The sequence below is a fragment of the Toxorhynchites rutilus genome, chromosome 2 (genome assembly GCF_029784135.1).
Source record: "Toxorhynchites rutilus septentrionalis strain SRP chromosome 2, ASM2978413v1, whole genome shotgun sequence".
NCBI lineage: Eukaryota > Metazoa > Arthropoda > Insecta > Diptera > Culicidae > Toxorhynchites > Toxorhynchites rutilus.
The window spans coordinates 234366969-234391525 of NC_073745.1; the positions used below are offsets into that span (position 1 = coordinate 234366969).

Consider the following 24557-nt stretch of genomic DNA (forward strand, 5'->3'; position numbering starts at 1 on the left):
ACATTAACAATTACAAACTTTTAAGTTTTTCGCTTCCAAAATGTTATTAAAATCCATTAATTTAGATGTTCCACTACTATATCCTGTATCAAATTTTCTCATCTTTCAAATGAAAGCAACAGAATCGTCTTCCGTAGCGTACTTTGTAATGTAGAGCCAGTTCTAGGCAACAGAGTCCGAAACAAAAAAAAAAGTTCTATAACTCTGTCATTGTTGAAATTCGAACATATGCGTAGAAGGACTTTTTCCATCAAATATGATCGTCTATCACCCTCTGAGAGAATCTGGATAATTTTTTTTTCATGTGAGAAAGGTATTTTCTGACTTTAAGGGGATGAATCAAAAATCAAATTCCTCTTTTATATTAAAAAAAATACATGCAAGAAAAACGAATAAATTTTTTTTTTTTTATTCGATTATATACAGGGTTTTCCAACTTTAAATTCCGAAAGTAAATTGAAATAAAACACACTTAGAATTCGAATTTCGATGAAACTTTCATTTCAAATTAAAGTTTGGTTTATGCCATTATGTGTGAAATACAACATCATTCAAATGTCCACCTAGGGCTTCCTCGCACACCTTGATCCGGAACAGGTAATTTTCGATGACTTTTCGGCACATATGGGCGCTATCTCGGTCATAACCTCACGAATGTTGTCTTTCAAATGTTCAAGAGTTTGCGGAGAGTTGGCATAGACACGGTCTTTCGCATAACCCCACAAAAAAAAGTCTAGCGGGTTCAAATCGCATGATCTGGACGGCCAATTGGCATCACCAAAACGCGAAATTATGCGTCCCTCAAAGTTCGTTCGCAATATGGCCATGTTCGGTCGTGTTTTGTGGCACGTGGCGCCGTCCTGCTGAAACCACATGTCATCAGTATCCATATCTTCAATTTGTGGCAAAAAAATCGGTTAACATGCGGCCATAGCGCTCACCATTCACAGTTACCGTCTCGCCGTCCTCATTTTCAAAGAAATATGGCCCAATGACTCCACCAGACCATAATGCGCACCAAACAGTGACTTTTGGCGGATGCAATGGCCTCTCAACAATCACGTGTGGATTTTCTGAGCCCCAGATACGGAAATTTTGGGTATTCACATAGCCACCGAGCTCGAAATGTGCCTCATCGCTGAAGAAAATTTGATGCGAAAATTCAGCATTTTGCTGCTGTTGTTCGTTCACCCAATCGACGTATGCCCGACGCATTCCATGGTCACCATGCTCTAATTTTTGTACCAGTTGGACTTTATATGGATGTAGGTGCAAGTCCAAATGCAAAATTCGCCACAATGATGTGTTTGACAAGCCCAATTGCTGAGCACGCCGTGGAATCGAAACATTCGGGTCATCCTCCACACTGGCAGCAACAGCAGCAATATTTTCGGCCGAACGCACATTACGATGATGCACAGGTTTCACAATATCCGCTACGGATCCAGTTTGTTCGAATTTACGCACTACATTAGCGATTGTGTGCTCTGTAGGCCGTCCATGACGACCAAAAACCGTCCGTAATGCTCGAAAAACATTTGCCGGTTTTTCATCATTTTTATAGTATAATTTAACAAAATTAACACGTTTTGCGATGCTAAAACGATCCATATTGTGAAATGGCAGACATTCAACTAACGATATGACGCTTTGGTTGACAGCTATGTCAAACTGTTGTCAGCGCAGGGCTGTATACTTTCCGAAGCCCGAAATGGAAAACCCTGTACAGGATTCGATTACATATAGTGAAAAGAAATCAGAAACTGTGTATAATCGAGTCCGTGCTGTACTTACCGACTAACAAAATAGCAAAACTTGTATAAAACTCCGAATGGAAACAAACTTTGTTTGAAATCGTTTTTCGTTGCTATTATTTTGAACAACGCGAAACAGACTCAGCCGGAAGTGTCAATTGAAATATACACTGAACGAAATTGTATTGCTATAAACAATATGGGTTTTGAACGGGTGATGACACTTTTATATAATCATATGATTAGTTGATAACATCAACCATCCATACATGAAAAATAATAATAATATAGAAATAGCATTAGGCGCTGCTATTATTTTGAACACAACTGTAGATCAATATATTTATTCTTTCCTCGATTACCAGGAACAATCACCTGAAAAGAATGTTGATTAATTGTATCACACATCATACTTACCACAGCACAAAACAAGAATCACAACAAAACAACGCAGGAACAATCACAACACAGAAACAATAACACGCGAATTATCAAAAGACTGGAACGCATGGGAACGGGTCCGCTATACAATGAGTAATTTTGTTATAGCTAACATTTCAGACACAATCCAAACAATGAATGACTATGGGACCGATCGTATAAAAGGGCATGAAATGTTCAGAACAGAAATCAGTCGCAATAAAACCACCGATCAGTATACATCAAGCGCCTTGATTATATTCGATAGCATTTCATCTCTACTACATCGGGTAGCCAGTCTATCCCCATCTCTACTAGTCTGGAACTCTGCTCAGATACCTCTCTGGGCAGAGACATTTTTGGCGCTTTTTTGGCGCTGTAGACAGGATTCTCTACTCTATACACAACCCTTCGGAACTCCGTTCAGGTACCTCTCTGTGCGGAGACTATGCATTTCTACTAATTTTGTCACTCCAATCGTTTCCAATCGATTGCCAATATTAATTGAGGGTATATAAAGGAACAATTAATAGAAGAAAGGCAGTTGCGTTCTGACTTTAGAATCCGACTCTACTAGACACGTCTAGGATGAGCACCGGGTAACCGAAAACAGAATAATCGTAATTTCGAGTGTTCAATTGTAATTGAGAAAAGAACTCACCGTAGTAACCAAAAATATATTATAACGTTGTGTACTATTTACTAATTTTGCAACATTCCAATATTCGACCAATAAAACAATTAATTCTACACTCGACAAATAACAGAGTGCGAAATCGAAAATTTCATGTGATTTTTGATATGCTGTAACTTTGTGAAATCATCATGTTGAAAGTCCAAGGTATTAAAATATTCTATACTCTACGACAATTTTGGAACAAACGTATTATGTCACTTCTACGTACATATGTGTGTAGGTGTAGTAGGTAACATTGTCGGGAAGAAATAAAGCAAAAAAAAATTTTTTTTTTCAATGATCTTGTGGACCGGTTCAATTTATTGCTAACTAATTCAATAGCAAATTCAAATAACCTTATCAACCAGCTTTCAGTTCGTTCCTGAAACGTTCCTGTAGGGATTGTGTCACATTTACCCGAAACCCACTCACCCGAAAGAAGGATATATTCGAATAATACGCAAATTTTATTATGAGGAAGTATTTGTATATTCATTTCTGACGAGTATTATATAAAGATCATATTTGTCTTGTACGTTCATTTTCATTTCATTCAAAGTTCGTATTTTTCGTGGGTAGTGCAATTTGAGAACTAGCGGCGTTGGAAAATTGTAAAAAGTGAGAGAATGCAATTTTCGAACGTATTATGAAATTTATCTATTTATATGGATGACGCAGCCCGTTCACTTGAAAGAAAGCTGGCAATTTTGGAACATAAGTATTATGGCACTGAAGTGCAATTTTTACTATGAATTTATTTTTTAGTAACAAAATTTTGTTCTGATATGACTGTAATGGGGGCGAAGTCCCCATCTAACAAGGATGAGGAAGTTGGCCGCCGACCATTACGGCACCAGGTAAACGTATGCCGTCTAAAGGATCGTCTCCTATGTTTTAAACAAACCGGGCAATCGGTGGAACACAGATTTTGATTGCGAGAGGCCGCCACTTCCGACGGCGGGTCGGCGGCCGACTCGGATTGCGTTACCTTGGCGACTTGGTGCCGCCTCGGTTCCTCATCCTCGTTAAATGGGGACTTCACCCCCATTACGTTGATCTCAGAATAAATTTCATCACGAAATAATAAATTCATGATAACAACTGCGCTGCGGTGGTAAATACGTGAGTACTAGTTTTTTTCAATTATTTTCACATTGTCATGGCATTTATGCTATTTTTATATTTTTATGCTATATTTTTTATGTTAATATTACCTGCTTAATTTTCGAAGTGTTCCATAACCCATGCTCATTTTTAAATGATCCCATGGCCTTAAAAATCAATACGAGAAGGAAAGAAGACGGCATGTCAATTGTGTTTACACTAATTTTTAAAACTGACACCGCGAAGTATTCAAAATCATTTTCAAATTTTCTCATTTCACTTCATATTTTTGATTATTTTTTCATGTTGTTTTGATTTAATCTTATTTATCAACGGGAGATTCGACGAAACTCATAATCTGATTTGTCGGAATCTTTCCTTCTCATTCGGGTAAACATTCTATTCGGGTAAGTGTCGCATCCGGGTATTTGTTGCATTCGGGTATTTCTAGCATTCGGGTAAATTTTTTGCGGAAGTCGCTTTGCTGGCAAAACAAATAACAAAACAGAACTGGTTAGCAAACAGGAGACAGTCCATGTAAAATTTCGCTCGTGGAAGTTAAGTGTTTAAGTCGGAAAATTTTGAAAAATTTGATACTTTTATGAGCTCAATTCAAAAAAAACCGTTCTTACTTTTTGTAGACGACTCGTGTTTATACTCGAATAACAAAACGACTGAGCTGAACTGATAAAACAGCCAAAGCCATCGTTGAATCGGGCATGTCAACAAAAAACCCTGGCAGAGCTCATGGCATCCCTTCGTTCAACGTTCATCGGCATATTTCACGTGAATGTTCACCTCAGTTGGGATCTTAAAGGGGGTTATTAAGAGGTTATCTATATACCATAACCTCTTAATAATTTGAAATCATTGTAACAAGTTTTCATTCTTTTCTTCAAAAGGTGTCGGTTTTACCCGACAGGGTGTCGATCTCACCCGCACTCCCATTTATTTCACCTGAAAACATCAATTTTTGTATTCTAACAAAATTATACTACTACTCAAAAAGTGATCAACAGATACTGTAGAATGGTTCATAGACAGTTGAAGAAAGGTTCTGTAACGATTTGAACCCGAAGACACATGGTAAATTTGGGAATCTGTGGAAATCCTTAGGGTGTCGGTTTTACCCTGATTTCTCCAACTATATGATGAATTTTTGTGATGAATGTAACAGTGTCTTAAAATATCAACAAATATTCACGAGTAATGAATATGATTTTATTTCAGTGTAAGTGACTTTTTTTCAGCTTGAAACACACTGCCCTCATTATATTGATGACAAAAACAAACGAGTTCAATTTGTTCATATCGCTGATGCATGAACAAATTTGCTATAATGAATGAATGCGGTATTGAGTGGGGTTCATAACTTCGCTGTTATTTATACTTTGAATATGAAAAGCACAAATTGATATTCATCACACTCGAAACGATATTCGTTCTGGTGTTAATTTTGAGTTAAAATTCAAAAATAAAACAATTAGTCAGGACCATTTAGAGAACAGAAACGCCAGATTGCGATGAATCGAACTTAGCAAGAAATCGCGCATGATTTTGTTTGGCGAGATGGTAACAATGGCGTAAATAAAAACCAACCGCACACAGCTGCCTCAGGTTAAAAGTAAACAACAGCTGATATTCATTTGGCTAAAATGAAATTCAATTCTGGCATCTTGAATAATCAAGATGAAAATGACACTGGGTGGAAAAATAAATTTCAAAACATATTGAAGAACAAAAGTTCATTTGCTCATATTTTACTGGTTGTCTATATCTGTCATTTTGATTTTCGTTTGGAATATACAGGTTTTCGATGCAACCTAGCCCGAAAATCTATGCATTTGAGCTTAGTGAAGATGATTTTTTCATGTAATTGTGTAATTTAGAAGCCAGCTTTTTGAAATTAATTTTAAACAAATATATTTTATAAGAAATTGATAAAATATGATAAATATACTGTTTAAGGATTGAACTTATTTTTTAAAACGAGCCTTTATGTTACTATATACACATGTGAAGATTGTGCGCTATTAACGAAAATCTTTCCTGTTAGCAGGTATAAATAGAGACTGGAACAAAGGATTATCAATAGTGGAAATGTCTCTATCCGATCATATACTTCCATCAGAAAAAGACTTTCATGCAAATTATGATGTGTACAATATCTATTGAAATTGGAATCTATTCAAAGATATCAACATCAATGATTTGCGGCATTGCATATTTTCCACGACGCAATTTTTTTTTGTTTCAACCGTTCCAGTATAAGCTTAGGTTTGACCAAATGTTGTCAGACCGTATTCTGAATATAAAGAATAATTACTTTGTTGAACTAATAATAAATCGAAACTTGAATCGAAAGTAGTTGCAGTAGATTTTTTATGTAAATCAATATGCAACACACTTCTTGCTTCTCAAATTACCACAGATTCTATTTTCAAGCATATTTTGGAATCGACAATGTTTTCTGTAAATAACCATAAGAAATCTATTTTCTACTTACTGGCGCAATTCATTATGTAATAATAACTTCTGCACTGTCTGTGCTACCCAAATAATTTGCCATCACATCGAACGAACACAAGACAAAGATTGCTGCTCTCTAACCATTACTCGGTCTTGGCAGCATAAGAATAAAAACAAGACATAAAAATTGTGTCTCGGCAAAAATCCATTTGGGAAAATTAGAAATAAAACATACAGTCCGTTTAACAAGGTTCGATTGAATGCTTTGTACTCCTTTTCCTTCATCCGACTCGGTTCGTTTTTCCAGCTGTGCGGTTTGGGGGGAAAACTCAGTGAAAAAATACTCATATAAAATGATTTATAGGCTGCTTTCATCAGTTTACCCCAATCATAATCGATCACGAGCGTGGCTTGAGTGGGGTTGAGGAAAATTATGGATCATGGTCTCTATTTGCTTCGCGAATTGTGAGTGTGTTTCGGAAGATAACCAGACCGAAGAATGTGCGCTATCACTAGGAGGAGGATTATTTAAGCAAAAAACACAAAACAACATAAAAACATCTCAAGGCGATTTTGCATTGCGGAAAAAATTGATTTTTTTACAGAACCTCTCAGTCAACACGTCTCGCTAGGCAACACAAAAATTCAAAACAAAAACATGAATAATGAATGATGACTTCTTGCTGACAGCAGTCGGCTCCGGTGCGTTTCAGTGTTGAACAGATATTGCTCCCAACATTCTTCAGTGGCGCCAACATTATTGCAGTACTAACGCGTAACATGACTTGAGATTGTGGAACGTCAGCAACGATAATATGATGGATTATTGCGTTTGTGGCAGGCAGCTGTCTGATATGCAATGTGCTGTTTGTAGTCATTGTGAAGTGAACCTCTAAACCGAGCGTTTCTCCCAAGAAATTACACTAACGGTTTAATCGCTCATCGGTAAACATTTCAGGTAATTTTACGACTGCTCGTGATGTATAAAAAAATCAACTCGAACAAATTCCCAGACGCCTGCACAAGCACCTATTTATGAGCCTCCAATAAATGTTTTTGCTTGATTTTTTCGCGCTTTCGCTATCATTTGTTGGGTCGTAAAAACGCTAGCGTTCACAGAAATCATCCCTTTTCTTTTTTTTGGTTTGATTTTTTCCTGCTTATTTGTAGCCGATTTGGGACAATTCTTTTTTTATCACCGCACACATTTCCCCACCTTCTTTCGAAATAAACGAAGGATTTTCCTTCGGAACGTGCACAGTTCGGTATACCATTTTCCCTATATGCGCCTCCACATGGTCGTATTCAATTTATTATCGGAGCAGGAATTCCTCCTCTCATCCTTTCCCATACTTGCTGCCGCTGCGAACTTCGATTTGAAAGATTACCTTCACTCTCCGCCCGGTTATTGTGCACACGCAGAAAATACCAAACGTGGCCCACTTTCCACCTCTTTCCCCTGGACTCGCACCCACACACACACACATACACACTGACGCATGATATTCAATTCCGATTTGCGACATTTTGATATTCTTCCTACCATCATCGATCCCCCTCGTAATGCCATTTACTCGCAGCGAGAGAGGACCTTTGCCGCATGGTGGAGGGGTTCACTGAGTGTGTGTGGTTGCCCTATTATTGAGAGGGTGGCGATATTCACCCCCTTGTCGATTATGTCTTTCTTCTTCGGGTGCTTTTTTCTTCTTTTTTCTGCCGAAAAATGCCAATTTAGGCAGGCGATTTTCTGCTTACGCCATCACATATCACATACGAATCGTGTGTGCTGGAAGAGGCATTCGTGTGCGTGTTTTGTGGCCAAATCCAGAGAAGCAAATGGAGGATATAGGTTTGAGGCCGGTGGGATTTGTGTTTGATTTTTCAATAATAGTATCGTACAAAAACTTTTTCTGTTGAATCAAAAATCAATGTTCGTTCCTAAATTGACGGTAAAAACTCGATAAAATTTATAAAATTACATGTTGAATATAGTCACAAGCAAATTAAAGCCACAACTAGGAGAGCTAAACTAAATTAAACTTATGCAATAAGACAAATTGGAAGGATGTACCTCACTGCGCATTATCTATGTGCGTTTAAGATCAAACAAGACTATGTGATATTTGAAGCACGTGGATTGAACGATGGATTGGTTGAATAGCGTCTCAATCTACTTGGCGGAAAAATAGTGTAATTATATTTGTGTTACCGTTCAGTAGTTGACTGCATTTTTCCTCAGTAACTAGCTGACTCGGCATAGTAAATTTCTAGTAAATATTTTGAATGTGTTTGACTGGTTTTATGTTTTTTATCCTTTCTTTGATGAAGATCAAACTAATATTTGGCGATGGCTGATAGCAATGAACAACAATAAAAAACCATTCGAACCAGGTTTTTTTTTCAATGTATTTCATTTACGTAACTGTCATGTTCGATGAGAAGTGTTAATATGTTGAGTAAAATGTAAATTGAAATAAAATAATACATTTTTGTCCTAAAATATAAAAATGAAATAAATAAAATCAAGAGTCAACTATATCGAATAGTAACCCATATTCCGGAATCCAATTGGTTTTGAAAGTCGAACGAATTTCACGATCCGGTCGAAATCGACTTTTGCATTCTATGCAAAACCTTTCCTTATGAAGCAATTTATTCCCTATCAGATTAGCAGACCCGAAAGCAGTTTTAAATTATAAATATCAAGTGAAAATTATTACTCGATAATTTTTAAACATTTAGAAGAAATAATCCTGACCCTAATTCAACTATTTCCCATATTTTTTACTTGAATTTCCGTTATCAATAAATTCAAAACATTATCAGACACAATTTTTGTTCTAGATTTTTACCCACATGCAGGAGATGTGTTACTTTGTTACATATAATACATATTTGAAACGGTTAACGGTATGGCTAATATCCATTTATATTTTTCGTTTACAAAGTTGCATTCTACGCAAAAATCCGTTATCATTATTACTCAATGCTCAGCAAAACTCAAAAACTCAATGTCGAATTACGTGACAAGATTACCACATTATTACAACGCGACTGGGCTTGAATCCAACGGATTACAGAATCAAGAAAGTGGATGTGTCTGGGCCTAGTGGCACGGACGGGATCTTGACATAGGACTGTGATTGTGTGTAATAATCGCATTTGAATTGAGTTTTTTCATTGTCCATAATCTGTATTTTTTTCTTTTTTGATAAATCAAATTGAAGCTCTGAAAAATATGCGTGAGTATACCCTTTCGAACTTCTAAATCAGCAGCTAGTTAAATTCATTAATTACATGCTCGATATAATTTCATCCTAGACCACAATTACATAAATTGTTAGTAGCAAGACATATATGATAAAACATGAATCGAGCACGAATTGATTGGACAACAACAATCTAATAAAAGCTCTATCAACGTTTAACCTTTTTAGCCAGGCTCTCGTCAAATCTTTGGGGACTACAGAGTGAAATCATCCAGTATCATCTTCAAAATCATTACTATATCCTGTACTAAATATCCTCGTCTATCAAATGAAAGTAACAGAATCGTATTCCGTAGCGTACTTTATAATGTAGAGCCAGTTAGAGGCAACAAAGTCCGAACAAAAAAAAAGTTCAATAACTCTGTCATTATTGAAATTCGAACAAATGCGTAGGAGGATTTTTTCATCAAATATGATCGTCTATCACTTCCTGAGGGAATTTGGATAAATTAATTTTTATCATGTGAGAAAAAAAAATCAAATTCCTCTTTTATATTCAAAAAACGAAAAATACATGCAAAAAAAAACGAATAAATTTTTTTTTGACTCGATTATATACAGGATTCGATTACATACAGTGAAAAGAAATCAGAAACTGAATATAATCGAGTCCGCGCTGTATCGGCAAATAAAGAATAATTCATAATACGCATCCCATGATCAGGATTATTAGGTGGAGCAGATGGCAGAATTTGGGAGCGTAGTGTGCGTGATAGCATGCGCTACCATAGCTACTTTCCACATTGTAAGGTCAATATTTGTGTTTACGTTCAATTGCCTTCCACATCCATGTGAGGACGCTTTTTTTTCAGCAAGTTTCTTATCAATTAAAAACAGATCTTTTCTTGGAATTTCCACTGAATATGTGAGTCAAGGTCACAGCTGAGAGCATCAACCTAGAACTGAACGAGCTGCAACAACAACAACAAGCGGTGGCTTCATCTTTACACGCGCTAGAACGGGCGCTGACGGTGTCATCGAAATCGGAAGCCTAGTCTCGGCGAACGACATAAACGACCGGTGTCATCACAACGGACGGGGGCAAAAGTAACTCGAGAACCCGCGGACGCAGCAAATAGCTGAGAACTGGTAGCTAGTAGGGCAACGATAGGGAAATATTAATTGGAATAAATCACTTTTTGTCAGAAGCTCAAACTGGTAAGTCGCAATCTTTTGTAAACCTTTTCTTTCCTTTTTTTTAAAACTCCCTCCCGTTCATCAAGAACGTAATTTGTGTATAATGTGACAGTGTGCAGTGGATATTCGTGAAATGGTGTCGAAAAAGATGAATAAAAGCCTTATTTTTGTGTGTCATTCTCGCTCTCTCACCTTCATAGAAACGAATTTTCGGTATTTTCGCGATATGATGATAATTTGAAGGCTACCAGTACCGGTGCATGTGATTTGAGAAAAATAGTTTACAATTAAGTAACATTTCATTGAAAATTCTGCTATTTCCGACGACTAAGAATACGACTGTGTTCTGGACGTTTATGCTCCTTAAATGATGGAAGTAAGTCGCAATACAATGATCATCTATTAAAAAACAATCGGTTACAAATTTCATCGATTCATCGTCGACAACGCCAAGTAATCGGACGTAAGTGCTCTCTATCCCGTTACCGTAATCGAGTACCACGAATATCGAGTACCGTTAGTTTTTTCCCCGCCCTGGGTTTTTTTTTTCGCCGCGCATCTATCTCACCGTGGAACATCAGTGAGAGAAGAAAAGTTAGCCTAAAAGGCAGGCAAAGTGGCTGGCTTTCGATTTTCGTCGAACCAGCGCCATTACGGGCATCGATGGTCAATCGCACACTAATTGGTATTGGTGTGACCCAACGTTCATTAGTGTGAAGAAGCGTTCCAGACTACTCCTTGGTGGTGAGTGATACACTATCTCGTTTGTGCCGAGCACACAGCACGCGATCGGGTGATCACTGAGTACAGCAGCACCGGTGTGTGCAATTAGGTATTTTTAGAAATAAATATATTTTAAGATTTGATAGAAACAAGATTTCAATAAAATATAATAATAATATTTCATATAATTGCCGACTATGGCAAATAGAGAGGGATCTCCAAGTATGGAGATCTCTTACAATGAAAATAATGAGATTCCCTCGGTTGCCCATAAAGGGGCCGGAAAGTCGCTAAAACGCGTAACAGAAGATGTATCTTCTGAAGAAGATTCAACCAGCACTAAAAAGCCCCCTCCAAGAAATCCGCAAATCTCTCCTCTCAATCGCTTCATCCTCCTGTTTCCACTTAACCTTCGACCTCGCATTCCTCATCTGTTGTCTCCGATCCCCCTCAAACATCCACTTCCTCTCCCCCTTCTAACGACACCGTTCCCGCGCAAACCTCCTCCTCGTCTTCCCTTTCTGTTGTGTCCTCTCCTCGGGTCAAGGTTTATCCAGAAGATGCACCTGGAACTGGTCCCTGGGTTGTTTTTTTCCGGCCCAAACCAAACGGAAAAGCGCTGAATGTTATTCAGATCACGAAAGATCTGACAAGATACTCCTCCGTGATCGAAGTTTTGAAAGTTAGACCGAACAAACTGCGTGTTATTGTGGGTGATCGGAAACATGCAAACGATATTGTGATCGACCAGAGGTTCACCCTGGAGTATCGTGTCTACGTGCCGTCCCATGACGTAGAAATCTCGGGGGTGGTAACTGAAACGGGTCTGACGTGTAAAATGATAAAAGAAGGATTTGGAAAATTTAAAAGACTCCCTTTGGTGAGTGTTAAAATCTTGGACTGCCGCCAACTAGGGAAAGTCTCCCAAGAAGGGGGAGAGACTAAATTCACGCCGTCCAACTCGTTTCGAGTAACTTTTGCTGGTTCCGCCCTCCCTGACTACGTCATGGTGGATAAATTGAGGCTGCCTTTGCGAATCTTCGTGCCAAAGCCCATGACTTGCCAAAAATGCAAGTCAGTTGGTCACACTTCAGCTTATTGTGCCAACAAGGAGCGCTGTGCCACTTGCGGAGAGCAACATGAGGGGAAATCCTGCAGTCGACTGAGCATAAATGTCCATATTGCGGGGGATCTCCACATGAGCTCTCAGCTTGTGAAACTTACAAGAGTCGCTGGGAAAAACAGAAGCGCTCTTTAGTGGAACGCTCGAAGCGCACTTTTGCGGAAATTTTAAAGGGCGCTTCTCCACTGGCCCAACAACAACAACAAACAATCTCCACACACAATGTTTTCTCTACGTTGCCAGTTGATGAAATGGAAGCGGACACAGCTAGCGGGGGCACACCGTTTATTTTCAAAGGGAATCCCCGGCGCAAAAATGTGACCACTCCCAAATTTCAAGAACAAGTTCCCCCGGCGATACCCCCTGTTAGTTTGCCTAAAAAATCGAGTGCAGCGGACAAGCAAAATCAGATTCCTCCTGGCTTCCGTGGGAATAGTTCACCCTCGAACGACCCAGCACTCGAGGGGACATCAAAAACCCCAACTGTCCCTGTTTTTCCGTCCAGCTCAACTTCCCAATCGGGATTTATAAAGTTGTCTGACCTTTTGGATCAAATCTTCAAGTGTTTTAATGTTTCCGACTCCATCAGAACCATTGTCATCTCAATGCTTCCAGTATTAAAGACAATTTTACAGCAATTGATGCAAACATGGCCCCTCCTTGCAATGATTATCTCTCTTGATGTCTAATTCAAATAGAGAGGTCGGAGATATCACTGTTTTACAGTGGAATTGTCGTTGTCTTATCCCTAAATTGGATACATTCAAATTTTTGATTCATAAGTTCAATTGTGATGTTTTTGCTCTGTCCGAAACATGGCTCTCTTCTCAAAATGATCTCTCTCTTTCCACGATTTTAATATTATACGCTTAGACCGTGATGACAGATACGGAGGGGTACTATTGGGGATCAATAAGTGCCACTCATTTTTTCGAATTGACCTTCCACCTATTGGAGGGATCGAAGCTGTTGCTTGTCATGCAAACATCAGAGGCAAAGACCTCTGTATTGTCAGCTTGTATTGGCCTCCGAGAGCTGCGGTTAGCCGCAAGCAACTTGTAGACATGTGCTCACTTCTTCCTGAGCCACGATTGATCTTGGGAGACTTCAACTCTCACGGAACTGCCTGGGGGAACAGTACGACGACAATCGTTCATTGTTGATATATGACCTTTGTAACAGCTTCAATATGACCGTTTTGAATACTGGGGAAACAACACGTGTACCTAAACCTCCTGCTAACCCAAGTGCTCTTGACCTCTCGCTTTGCTCGAATTCACTATCGTTAGATTGCATGTGGAATGTAATCCAGGACCCCAACGGTAGTGATCACTTGCCAATCAAAATTTCCATCACCATTGGGTCGAATTCTTCTGAATCTATAAACATGGCATATGACCTCACAAGACACATTGACTGGAAAAAAATATACGGACGCGATTGCTCTAGCCATCAATTCCAGAGATGGTTTACCTCCATTGGAGGAGTATAACTTTCTTTCTCGTTTGATCTATGACAGCGCGGTTCGCGCTCAAACGAAACCCATCCCAGGTTCCACTATTCGTCGAAGGCCTCCCAATCCATGGTGGGATAGCCAATGTTCCAAGCTTTTTGTAGAAAAATCGAATGCATTTAAAGCTTTTCGGAAAAGTGGAACCCCTGAAAATTTTCAAACGTATTTATCCCTTTAGAACCAGTTCAAAAATTTGATCAAAGGGAAAAAACGTGCTTATTGGCGAAATTTCGTGGGAGGTTTGTCACGAGAAACGTCAATGAAATAATTATGGAAAGTGGCTCGAAACATGAGAAATCGCTCTTCAACGAATGAAAGCGAAGAATATTCACATCGATGGATTTTTAATTTTGCACGGAAGGTTTGTCCTGATTCCGCTCCTGTGCAAAAAATTGTTCGAGATATACCACAAGATAGGTGCGATCTTGATTCCGAGTTTTCGATGGTAGAATTCTCTCTTGCTCTCCTTTCTTGTAACAATTCTGCTCCGGGATCGGATCGAATTAATTTCAACTTGCTGAAAAACCTGCCTGATGTGGCGAAACATCGCTTGTTGAATTTATTCAATCAGTTTCTGGAGCATAATATTGTTCCAGATGAGTGGAGACAAGTACGAGTTATAGCTATTCAAAAACCCGGAAAACCCGCGTCCGACTTCAATTCGTACCGCCCAATAGCAATGCTGTCTTGTATACGGAAATTGTTGGAGAAAATGATCTTGTTTCGCCTTGATCAATGGGTTGAAACGAATGGCCTACTCTCAGATACACAATATGGGTTCCGCAGGGGCAAGGGGACGAATGATTGTCTTGCGTTGCTTTCTTCAGAAATTCAAATGGCTTACGCCGAAAAAAAACAAATGGCTTCAGTATTCTTGGACATAAAGGGGGCCTTTGATTCTGTTTCAATAGAGGTTTTGACAGACAAATTACACTCTCGGGGTCTGCCGCCTCTATTGAATAATATGTTATATAACTTGCTTTGTGAGAAGCATTTGAACTTTTCTCACGAAGATTCGGCAGTAAGTCGGTTCTCTTACATGGGCCTCCCCCAGGGCTCATGTTTAAGTCCCCTTTTGTACAACTTCTATGTAAGCGACATCGACAATTGCCTTACACAAAATTGCAGCCTAAGACAACTTGCAGATGATGGAGTGGTGTCTGTCGTAGGATCAAACGAATCCGACCTGCAAGAACCCTTACAATTTTTCAACCTGGGCCATTGGGCTAGGGATCGAATTCTCCACGGAGAAAACAGAGATGGTGGTTTTTTCTCGGAAGCATAAACCAGCAAAACCAAAGCTTCAACTTTTGGGTAAACCGATCACTCATGCTATGTCATTCAAGTATCTTGGGGTCTGATTCGACTCCAAATGTACTTGGGGGGGGGGTCCATATTAGGTATCTGAGTAAAAAATGCCAACAAAGAATAAACTTTCTCCGTACAATTACCGGCACCTGGTGTGGAGCCAATTCCGAAGATCTTATAATGTTGTATCGAACAACTATTCTCTCAGTGATGGATAAGGCAGTTTCTGTTTTCAATCAGCTGCCAAAACACACCTCATTAAACTCGAGCGAATTCAGTATCTTTGTCTCCGTATTGCGTTGGGATGTATGCCCTCAACACATACCATGAGCCTCGAGGTTTTGGCAGGCGTACTCCCACTAAAAGATCGCTTCAATTTATTATCTCTTCGGTTCCTCATCCGGTGTAAGGTTATGAACCCATTGGTGATCGGGAATTTTGAGCAGCTGATCGAGCTGAATTTTCGCTCCGGATTCATTAGTTCATATCACGAATTCATCTCCATGCAGGTTGATCCTTCTTCGTATATTCCCAACCGTGTTTGTTTTCCTGACTACATCAATTCCTCTGTGCATTTCGATCTGTTCATGAAGAAGAAAATCCATGATATTCCAGATTATCTTCTATCGGGGATAGTTCCTACGATCTTCAATGCAAAGTATGGGCGTATCAATTGTGATAATATGTACTTTACTGATGGGTCCACTATAAACGAGTCCACAGGATTTGGAGTGTTCAACGAACTTTTTAGCACCTCCCACAGTCTTCAGAATCCTTGCTCAGTGTATATTGCTGAATTGGCAGCAATATACTGGGCGCTGGACAGCGTCGCCTCACGACCTGTTGAACACTATTACATTGTAACGGATAGTCTTAGCTCTGTCGAAGCTATCCGTCAGTGAGGCCGGAAAAGCACTCGCCGTACTTCCTTGAGAGAATACGAGAAATTTTGAGTGCTTTATCCAGACGCTGTTATGTCATTACCTTTATCTGGGTCCCTTCACATTGCTCCATTCCGGGTAATGAGAGGGCTGACTCATTAGCAAAGGTTGGTGCAATTGAAGGCGACATTTATCAGCGTCAAATCGCCTTCAATGAATTTTATTCTTTAGTCCGTAAAAATACCATCGCAAACTGGCAACGTAAGTGGAACGAAGATGAATTGGGCCGGTGGTTTCACTCGATTATCCCTAAGGTTAGCCTCAAACCATGGTTCAAAAGTCTGGACTTGAGTCGGGACTTTATTCGCACCTTCTCCCGACTCATGTCCAATCACTGTTCGTTAGACGCGTTACTCTTTCGTTTCAATCTGGCCGGTAGCAATCTCTGCATTTGTGGCCGAGGTTACCACGACATCGAACACGTTGTTTGGTCGTGTGAGGTGTATCTTGTTGCCAGATCGAATTTAGAAAACTCCCTTCGGGCTAGAGGCAGGCAGCCCAATGTGCCGGTGAGAGATGTGTTGGCTCGGTTAGACCTTGATTACATGTCCCAAATATATGTTTTCCTTAAAGCTATCGATGTTCGTGTGTGATTATCCTTATATCCTTATACCCTGCTTTTCTTCCTTTACGAGTAATTGGTCCCCTTGCTTTAATCAGGAGAACAAGTTGAAATGTAAATTCACAATAGATATACGAATAGATTTAAGAATTGAGTGTGTGTGATTACCAACATTGTAATAATTTCCTTATATCCCATCCTTTTCCTGAAAAATTATGTCACCCTTCTAAACTCGAGTCCACCGCGAGTAATCGGTTTCCCACATTACTAACCATAGATTTAAGAAAATTATTTTGTATATATATAGTTTTAAAAACATATTTAAGAATTCGGCTCCATTAAACTTACGTAACTGAGCCTGTAAAAATAAACGAATTAAAAAAAAAACAAATTTCATGAGCATTTTGGCTCATGACATCATTCATTCCATATTGAATGCAAATAACGACGACACCATATTTTGTTTACCAATCAAAAATTTACTCTGTCTACTGCTCCACCTCATATGTACTCATTGATACGCATCTAAAGGGTGTGTCACAACAAATTGCATCACGGAAAAAACGTTGTAGAAATTTAATTTTTAGGAATTATATCTTCAGCTTTCGCTTATAATCAGATAAGAGTGTACAGATCACTTTGGCCATGCTTCACTGTCAATTTTTCGTAAATTTGGAAAAATGTCGTCGATCGAAAAAGAGCGACGTGAATTAATCCTATGCACTCATTTCGAGAATCCGGAGTTGTCACATCGGGACATCGGTAAGATGCTGGGAATCGTCCAATCCACGGTCAGCAGAGTACTAAAACGATACTTCGAGAACCTAACCATCGACCGGAAGGTGAAAAACGGCAAAAATGGATGCTCCGTCAGTGAAAAAGATCACAAGCGCGTAGTTAAGCAGTTTAGACGTGATCCGAGAAGTTCGGTCCGGGATGTCGCCAATAAGCTGAATTTGTCAAGTTCATTCGTCCAGCGGACCAAGCAGCGGGAGGGCCTGCGTACATACAAGGTTCAGAAGGCTCCTAACCGCGACGAAAGGCAAAACATGGTGGGGAAGACGCGAGCCCGGAAGCTGTACACCGAAATGCTGACGAAGCCGCATTGCCTGGTAATGGACGACGAAACCTACGTCAAAGCGGACTTTCGTCAGCTGCCGGGCCTGTTGTTCTTCTCCGCAGAGGACAAATTCAGCGTTCCGGAGGAGATTCGCAAGCAGAAACTATCCAAGTTTGCCAAAAAGTACATGGTGTGGAAAGCGATCTGCTCTTGCGGAAAGCGGAGCGCCCCCTTCGTGATGACCGGCACGGTAAACGGGCAGGTTTACCTTAAGGAGTGCCTACAGAAGCGCTTACTACCACTACTGAAGCAGCACGAGGGCCCGACCATCTTCTGGCCGGATCTCGCTTCGTGCCACTATTCAAAGGACGTGTTGGAGTGGTACGAAGCCAACGGGGTCACCTTCGTGCCAGAGGAAATGAACCCGCCCAACGCGCCGGAGCATCGCCCAATAGAGAAATATTGGGCGATTATGAAGCAGGCCCTCCGGAAGAACCCAAAAGTTGTCAAATCGGAGGCGGACTTCAAGAGAAAATGGATTTCTGTTCAAAAAAAACTACAACCTGACGTTGTACAGAACCTTATGGACGGGGTAAAGAGGAAGGTACGAACGGGCTTGGGCTCGAAGTATGAATAAAAAGAAAATGCCAAAAGTTGTTTAATAGTTTTTATTTTACTGTCTAAAATTTTCAAAAGGATCGATCTACTGGGCGAATTTCTACAGCGTTTTTTCCGTGATGCAATTTGATGTGACACACCCTTTAATCACATTGTTAGCTAATACCGAAATGTAGGCAAAAAGAATGCTCGTTGCGTTGTAAGGGAAAACGAGTGACTAGTAAAATCGAAAAAAACATTCCCATTTCAATCGTCAAAATGTTTTTTTCTTTTACTAGTTTCACTGTCCATGTCTTAAGCAAAAAAAAATGCTGGATAAATTTCCTGTCTTATGGTATACAACACAACGTATATCGCAATAACGATTTTGAGTAATATGCGTTTGAAAACTCTTAATGAATCGTTACATTATTCGTAGAGTTACCCCCCTATGTAGAAATCAAAGACATAGTCCTATGTCAAAAAGCGATGTGTTCGGTTTATTCTGACTCGATCGTATTTCAGAATGCGGTTAAAAAGTTGATCAGTATATTGATCCTCCAAGCCAATTACACTAACGATTTTCATGACAATGCATTAAGTTTTATCCAGGCAATAGTAAAGACTGTGTTGGTGTTGCTCATGTTAGCGTCTCACAAATGAATTTATTCTTCATCACGTCGCTTCCGTAGATTGAGTCGTAGGAATCGCAATCGATCGCTCTTTATCCTCGCGTACATGTCGACCATGAATTGTTGGCACAGCTCACAATATCGCAAAATACACATAAAAATCTCCAGGAGCGCACTTTCTTGTTCGTTTCGTCTGTAACCAGATATTCATAAATGTTAATTCGAATCATTGACGTGCTTTCCAGCTGATCTTTTATCTAGATTGATCACAATAGCATGATTGAGATTCAGCTATCCAAGCATGTGTGATCTGAAGCATTTCAATAAATAGTTCTGCTCATTCGTTAAGTCTTTCAGCTCGTCGGCGACGCGCCTGGCTTTGGGCGAATTGAGATTATTTGCGCATGTTTAGAAGAAAGTTCGATGAAGCGGATGAAGTGCCATTTGTCATTCAGCAACGTAAATAAATTCGTTTTGTTTGAAAATTAACTTTAATGTTTTTATTTGTATATTGCATAAGCATGCACAACGTCGCCTAGCGGTCTAGACGACAGGAATTTCGGAGGATCAAAAAATTGTGAGAGGTTGTATCTAGGACACGACCGGATATTTTCGACGTAGAACTACGAAATTATATTATGGAGTCTACTTGTTTTTCACTTCGAATATTATTTCAGAATGCATCGAAATTTTTGTAATAGATTATGTTCTTCGTTACAAATCAATTTGATGAACGTCCTTTTACGTTTGATATGATGCCTAGGACTACCAAAATATTTGAACGGAAAAATTGTCAAACGCTCATTGTATTTTACATTTCCCTCTTAAATTATTGCACATCTCATGTTTACGTAGTTCTCGAACCGCTATAGTTCATTCACCTCTAGTATCTGAAATGACGATTTTCCCAGGCTTCTCAGTACTAAGCGAGTACAAAAGTACTCAACACCAAAAATTACCCCCGACTTGCATGTTTTGGCGAAGCGAATTCCCCCAGGGCACATTGATTTTGAAGTCCGTGTTAGGGAAACACAGCTCGGTTAGAACAAAAACACCCCCGACTTGCATGTATTTTTGCAAAGCGGATCAACACAGGTACATCGATTTTGAAGTCTGTGTTGGGGAAACCGTAAATCGGGCCAATAAAAACTGGGCAGTTACTGTGTTTAGATAACGCTTGACATTTTACAGTTATTCAATTCTTCATCTTATGAAAAATAACATTTCATTAATTGTGATAGACGCGTAGAAAAATTTTCTATCACTTGATACAAACATCTTTCCGATCTGTTAAGAAATGTTCGAGTTATAAGCATTCGAAATATGGGTAGGGTTAGCACACAAATCGGTAGAACAAATGTATGGGAAAATAGGAAGTTTTTCCAGTTTTCATGAATTAAAACTGTTTAGAGATAAGCGAATTGTAATGTATAGCATATCAAACAAATCTTAGAGAATTTCCGATTCTATACACTGGAACTGGAACTAGAACCGGAACCGGAACGGGAACGGGAACGGGAACGGGAACGGGAACGGGAACGGGAACGGGAACGGGAACGGGAACGGGAACTAGAACCGGAACCGGAACGGGAACTAGAACCGGAACCGGAACGGGAACGGGAACGGGAACGGGAACTAGAACCGGAACCGGAACGGGAACTAGAACCGGAACCGGAACAGGAACGGGAACGGGAACGGGAACGGGAACGGGAACGGGAACGGGAACGGGAACGGGAACGGGAACGGGAACGGGAACGGGAACGGGAACGGGAACGGGAACGGGAACGGGAACGGGAATGGGAACGGGAACGGGAACGGGAACGGGAACGGGAACGGGAACGGGAACGGGAACGGGAACGGGAACGGGAACGGGAACGGGAACGGGAACGGGAACGGGAACGGGAACGGGAACGGGAACGGGAACGGGAACGGGAACGGGAACGGGAACGGGAACGGGAACGGGAACGGGAACGGGAACGGGAACGGGAACGGGAACGGGAACGGGAACGGGAACGGGAACGGGAACGGGAACGGGAACGGGAACGGGAACGGGAACGGGAACGGGAACGGGAACGGGAACGGGAACGGGAACGGGAACGGGAACGGGAACGGGAACGGGAACGGGAACGGGAACGGGAACGGGAACGGGAACGGGAACGGGAACGGGAACGGGAACGGGAACGGGAACGGGAACGGGAACGGGAACGGGAACGGGAACGGGAACGGGAACGGGAACGGGAACGGGAACGGGAACGGGAACGGGAACGGGAACGGGAACGGGAACGGGAACGGGAACGGGAACGGGAACGGGAACGGGAACGGGAACGGGAACGGGAACGGGAACGGGAACGGGAACGGGAACGGGAACGGGAACGGGAACGGGAACGGGAACGGGAACGGGAACGGGAACGGGAACGGGAACGGGAACGGGAACGGGAACGGGAACGGGAACGGGAACGGGAACGGGAACGGGAACGGGAACGGGAACGGGAACGGGAACGGGAACGGGAACGGGAACGGGAACGGGAACGGGAACGGGAACGGGAACGGGAACGGGAACGGGAACGGGAACGGGAACGGGAACGGGAACAGGAACGGGAACGGGAACGGGAACGGGAACAGGAACGGGAACGGGAGCAAGCAAAAATCGGGGCTTAACGTGTTATTCCACTCCTTAGATACAGAATCTACACACAGTACGAACCGACAACTGTGAGTATGACAACAGAAGAAATTCGATGAAAATTTAGATTATTTTTTACGTGTAAATTGAGATTTTTCTGTTTCTATGTTCATTCAAAGAAGGGTGACGGGCTTACAGCCTATAATATCCAATAAACAATAAACAATGGTTGTATTCAGCAAGCCAGCCAGAACCACAATAAAAGTAAACTTTTGAAGAATGTTTGAAAGCTAACATTCTTTAAAATCAAATACATTACGAAAATTCTAGGCAGCTTTATTTTTCATCAAGTGCATTGGAACGACACTTTTATTTTCACAACACTTCTAGATTTCCCGGGAATCGATGAGAGGATGTGTTATTCATTGTTGTTTCAACTTACTAGGCAAATGGTTCAAAATGTAGATACTATCGACAGCGCGTAAGCGCAGATGTAATTCATTTGACGAGCATAGAGGTTATGAATTTCAAAACCCAATGAAAGGAATCGATATGGGGCTGAAATCAACAAAAAAAATCGGTGAATTATTGCCATTCAATTGCTGCGATAAATCAACCGCATGGCAAACAAAACAATCCGCATTGCCTGGTAAAAAGGTAACAACTAAAAACACACTTCCAGCAATACCCGCACGCACATAATCAAGGTGAAATCACCGGAAAAAATCAGATAAACATATGTTAAACCACTTATCATTTTCCATTATTCGCGCTGCTCGAGCGCCGGCTTTGCAAATAAAAGCCAGCAAATACGCGTAAAAGCGCACTCGGGTACACATTTAAATGTGCGCTCATCTAATAAATTAAATCCTTCCCATTAGTCCTTTTCATGCATAATATATTTCACAACGATCCAACCCTTCCGTGCCACGAGAGCGACCGAACCGGGCTAGAGGTAGACAGGATTTGGTTCGGGCATTATTTTCCCCTGCGAACGCAGAAACATGAAATTGGGAATAAAAATCGCAATAAAAAATAAAATCATACAAAAAACAAAAACGCGCGCGCTTGAGGCAGCTCAGACAGACAATGCTAAAAAATGACATCGATTAGGTGTCTTCGTGTAGCACAACTATTGGCATCGGTTTGCCACCATTTCCCTTGTATTCCAGCTGAAGAGAAACGATTCACATTTTCTGGCGGATTTGGAAATGATCGACATTTCGTACGTTAGTTTCCAGTAGATTGAAGAAATGTGTTCAGTGTGGGTTTATGGATTGCGTTGGCGGTGGAACTTGTTTGCAGATTCAAACGACGAACAGACATCAGATAAGACGAAACAGGGAATTGTTATTTTAGTATTTTTCATGTAGTACCCGAATGGTTCGCGAAGTTCATGCTAACATTTCTAATGCGAGAAATTACTCTCAGAAGATTGGAAAGGATCTTCGCTTTAGAAACGAGGTTAATCGGTAGCAATGAAATATTTCACCCCAAAAATAGTCGTTTTGCTTTGATAGGAAATAATTCACCCCTTCCTCAAATGAACGTAAATACTGCGATGAATCTTCTCTCATGTAAGCCAGCCCCTTTGTGGTAAGAAAATAAAACATCGCATCTTCGGCGTTTCGGCTTCCATTCAACCTTGTGGACTTCGGTCTCGATTATCGTAAAAATCCGGTCTTTGCTTGTCGACAAACTGTCGCATCTTGCGCACCATTAGGCCCTTTCAAACATTGTTCAAATCGTAGACATGTCATATCATGACTGATGAGAATATAGAGCAATTCCAAATGAAACAGATAAATCACATAACATGAGTACAGTAGAACCCCGATTATCCGCGCAATAGTCTGGCTAGCCTTACCGCGAATAACGAAAATCGCGGATAACACAATAAAGGATTGAAAATGATTTCCAAACACGAAGTAAATATTTCAGCATGAAAACTATGGATTATCAATACAGAAATCATTAAACTATCCGTTTATAAGGTCGTGTTCACCAGTGGTCAGATAATGTGAAAGCCATGACCAAAACAAAGGTACATGAGTCTATCACTTATTGATAAATTCCGGAAAGGCCTATAGATTTACTATGGAATTCGCTCTTACGAATAATCCACACCGCGGATCATCCGCTCGCGGATAATCGGGGTTCCACTGAATTTTTGATACCAATGAAGGTACGCATTCCGTTTGTGTTGAAGGAAATGTGAGTTTCCCACAGCAATTGGGAATATTTTGATTTTTCATATGTAACTTTTCAATAACCTCAGATCATCTATATCTCAAAAACTATGACTCGTACCGAAATAGTGTCTCAGAAAAAGTTATTGAGTATTTATTGATGTTTAACACTCCTGGTCTCGCGCGAAAACTCGTAACTCATGTACTCTCAGACTGAGTAATTTTGAGTAGGTAGGGAAATACACTTTTGCCGCATTCATTTTTTTTTTTTTTTGAAATGAAGTGCAGTATCTACATCAAGTCGATATTTTTTTTAGCATTATACTGAGTAATCAAATAGACGTCTGAATAATCGCATTTAATTTGATATCTTTATATAGAGCAACTCCAAATTAAATCGTCCTAAAATGCAGATTTTAAAAACATGTATTTTTTATTTATATGAAAGTTTGTTTGG

General features: G+C 40.4%; 1 protein-coding gene across 1 annotated transcript in view; it reads left to right on the forward strand.

Annotated features, from left to right (window-relative positions):
* Positions 1–21916, forward strand: part of LOC129766733 (octapeptide-repeat protein T2-like) — a gene marked incomplete at its 3' end in the record, with an annotated part of 22939 nt that extends 1023 nt beyond the window's left edge. Inside the window, exon 2 of the mRNA XM_055767333.1 lies at positions 20862–21916. Within this exon, the coding sequence (XP_055623308.1) occupies positions 20862–21916 (1055 nt within the window). The remainder of the gene's footprint in view (positions 1–20861) is intronic.
* Between the last annotated feature and the right edge of the window lie 2641 nt (positions 21917–24557).